The sequence below is a fragment of the Myotis davidii genome, unplaced genomic scaffold, assembly GCF_000327345.1.
Source record: "Myotis davidii unplaced genomic scaffold, ASM32734v1 scaffold282, whole genome shotgun sequence".
Classification (NCBI taxonomy): domain Eukaryota; kingdom Metazoa; phylum Chordata; class Mammalia; order Chiroptera; family Vespertilionidae; genus Myotis; species Myotis davidii.
The window spans coordinates 1,147,969-1,150,106 of NW_006293249.1; the positions used below are offsets into that span (position 1 = coordinate 1,147,969).

At 42.9% G+C, this 2,138-nt stretch overlaps 1 protein-coding gene across 2 annotated transcripts in view; it reads left to right on the top strand.

Annotated features, from left to right (window-relative positions):
• ACAD9 (acyl-CoA dehydrogenase family member 9) overlaps positions 1-2,138 on the top strand; it is a 78,616-nt gene that overhangs the window by 55,985 nt on the left and 20,493 nt on the right. For both annotated transcript variants that reach the window (XM_015566041.1, XM_006766977.2), the window contains exon 7: positions 1,881-2,055. In XM_015566041.1, the coding sequence (XP_015421527.1) occupies positions 1,881-2,055 (175 nt within the window). The remainder of the gene's footprint in view (positions 1-1,880; positions 2,056-2,138) is intronic.

A 2,138-nucleotide genomic window follows, 5' to 3' on the forward strand; every position in this document is an offset into this window, starting at 1 on the left:
CTGTGCACTGCTTGGGTGGGACAGGGTCTCAGGTAATCTACAGGGCGGAGCAAACAGCTATGGCTGATCCTCAGCCCTGCCCTAAGAGGCCCTGGTCTCAGTGTCCCGTGGTAATCGCTGCAAGTGCCTCTGAGAGAAAGCTGCCCTCGATGCCAGACAGCCCAGTTTCTCCCCGTATGAGTCTGGGTCCCCAGAGACTTGCCCAGAACTGGAGTTCAGAGCAGTTGGAGCTTGTGTCTCCCTCCCGATTGAAAAAGACAACCGCATCCTCAGTTGCCAACCTTTTCTGTGTGTGCTTCTGTACCTCCACACTTTACTTCCATACCTCCTCAGAGTCTCAGTGTGCTTTTCTCTTTCCTTCTAGTTGTAGAATTTCCACTCAGCCAGCCTTCCTGTGGTTCTGGTTGATGTCCGTTTTGTCTTTCAGTTGTATTTTTGAAGTGGTTGTGCGAGGCAGCAATTTCAGGTTTTTACCTATGCCGACATCTCGGTTTCTCCCCCTAGGTCAGTGGTCTTACTGACCACTTTCCATGCACCAGGGACTGCAAAGGGCCTACACATCATCTTTTGACCATCACCTCTTGGGTGGATGCTACTTTCTTTTTTTGAAAGAAGAAACTGTGTCTCAAAGAGGTTCTGCAGACATCCTATGCTTAGTGACAGAGCCAGGCTTGGAGCCAAGGAGTTCTGGCTCCACAATCTACATGTTTCCATAGTACCAACTACTTCCCTGATCTACTGTTGGTTGTTTGTTTTTAAGTTCAGTACAGTGAACTTCTATGTACCTCACCATCTTCAGCAATTATTTCTTCTTAGCCAGTCCTATTTCTCTGTCAGCATTGCCACCTCTGGATTGCATCCATACTGTTTCAGCTAAAAGGCAGGAATTTTTTTTTTTTAATTATAATACCATTAACACAATTTTAAAAATTTATAATTCCTTACTATCTAGTTATCATTCAAATTTGTATGACTATTTCTGTGGTTACCTTTTTATTTTTTTAATCATTTGCTTGAATTAAGATCCAAATAGGTTCCATACATTGTGTTGAGAAGCTTCTATATTTGCCTCTCTTTTCCTCTCCTATTTCTTCCACCCCGTTTCCTTGCTCCTTTCTGTTCCTATTCCCCTTTCTTGAGAAAACCCATCTGTTTAGTGCTAGAGCTTGAACCGTTTTAGTACCATTGGCTATTGTTCTACACCAGCGGTTCTCAACCTGTTGGTCGCGACCCCTTTGGGGGTCGAACAACCCTTTCACAGGGGTCGCCTAAGACCATCGGAAAACACATATATAATTACATATTGTTTTTGTGATTAATCACTATGCTTTAATTATGTTCAATTTGTAACAGTGAAATTGAGGGTCACCACAACATGAGGTACTATATTAAAGGGTCGCGGCATTAGGAAGGTTTTGAACCACTGTTCTACACCCTCCTGCCCAACACACACACACACACACACACACACACACACACACACACGCTCACCTGTATTTCAGAACGGCTGTTAACCAGCGACTACTATGTGCCCCCCATTCTTCTCCTTTACTCACTAGATCAGTGATGACGAACCTATGTCATTTTTTTGGTTGATTTTTCTTTGTGAAATGGCATTTAAATATATAAAATAAATATCAAAAATATAAGCCTTTGTTTTACTATGGTTGCAAATATCAAAAAATTTCTATATGTGACACGGCGCCAGAGTTAAGTTAGGGTTTTTCAAAATGCTGACACGCCGAGCTCCAAAGGTTCACCATCACTGGTCTAGCCTGAAGTTCGATGGGCAGCTGACATGTCTTATGGCAAAGATGGGGCTTAGAGGTGGCTCATGATAGTTTAGTTTTCTCCAAAGTTCTTTTGCTCTTTTCCTTCAGGTCTGGATCACCAATGGAGGACTTGCCAGTATTTTTACCGTGTTTGCTAAAACCAATGTTGTTGATTCCGACGGCTCAGTAAAAGACAAAATGACAGCATTTATAGTAGAAAGAGACTTTGGTGGAATTACTAATGGGAAGCCTGAAGATAAGTTAGGCATCCGTGGCTCAAACAGTAAGTTTTGTGTGTGTGTGTGTGTGTGTGTGTGTGTGTGTGAGAGAGAGAGAGAGAGAGAGAGAGAGAGAGATCCTTTAGCT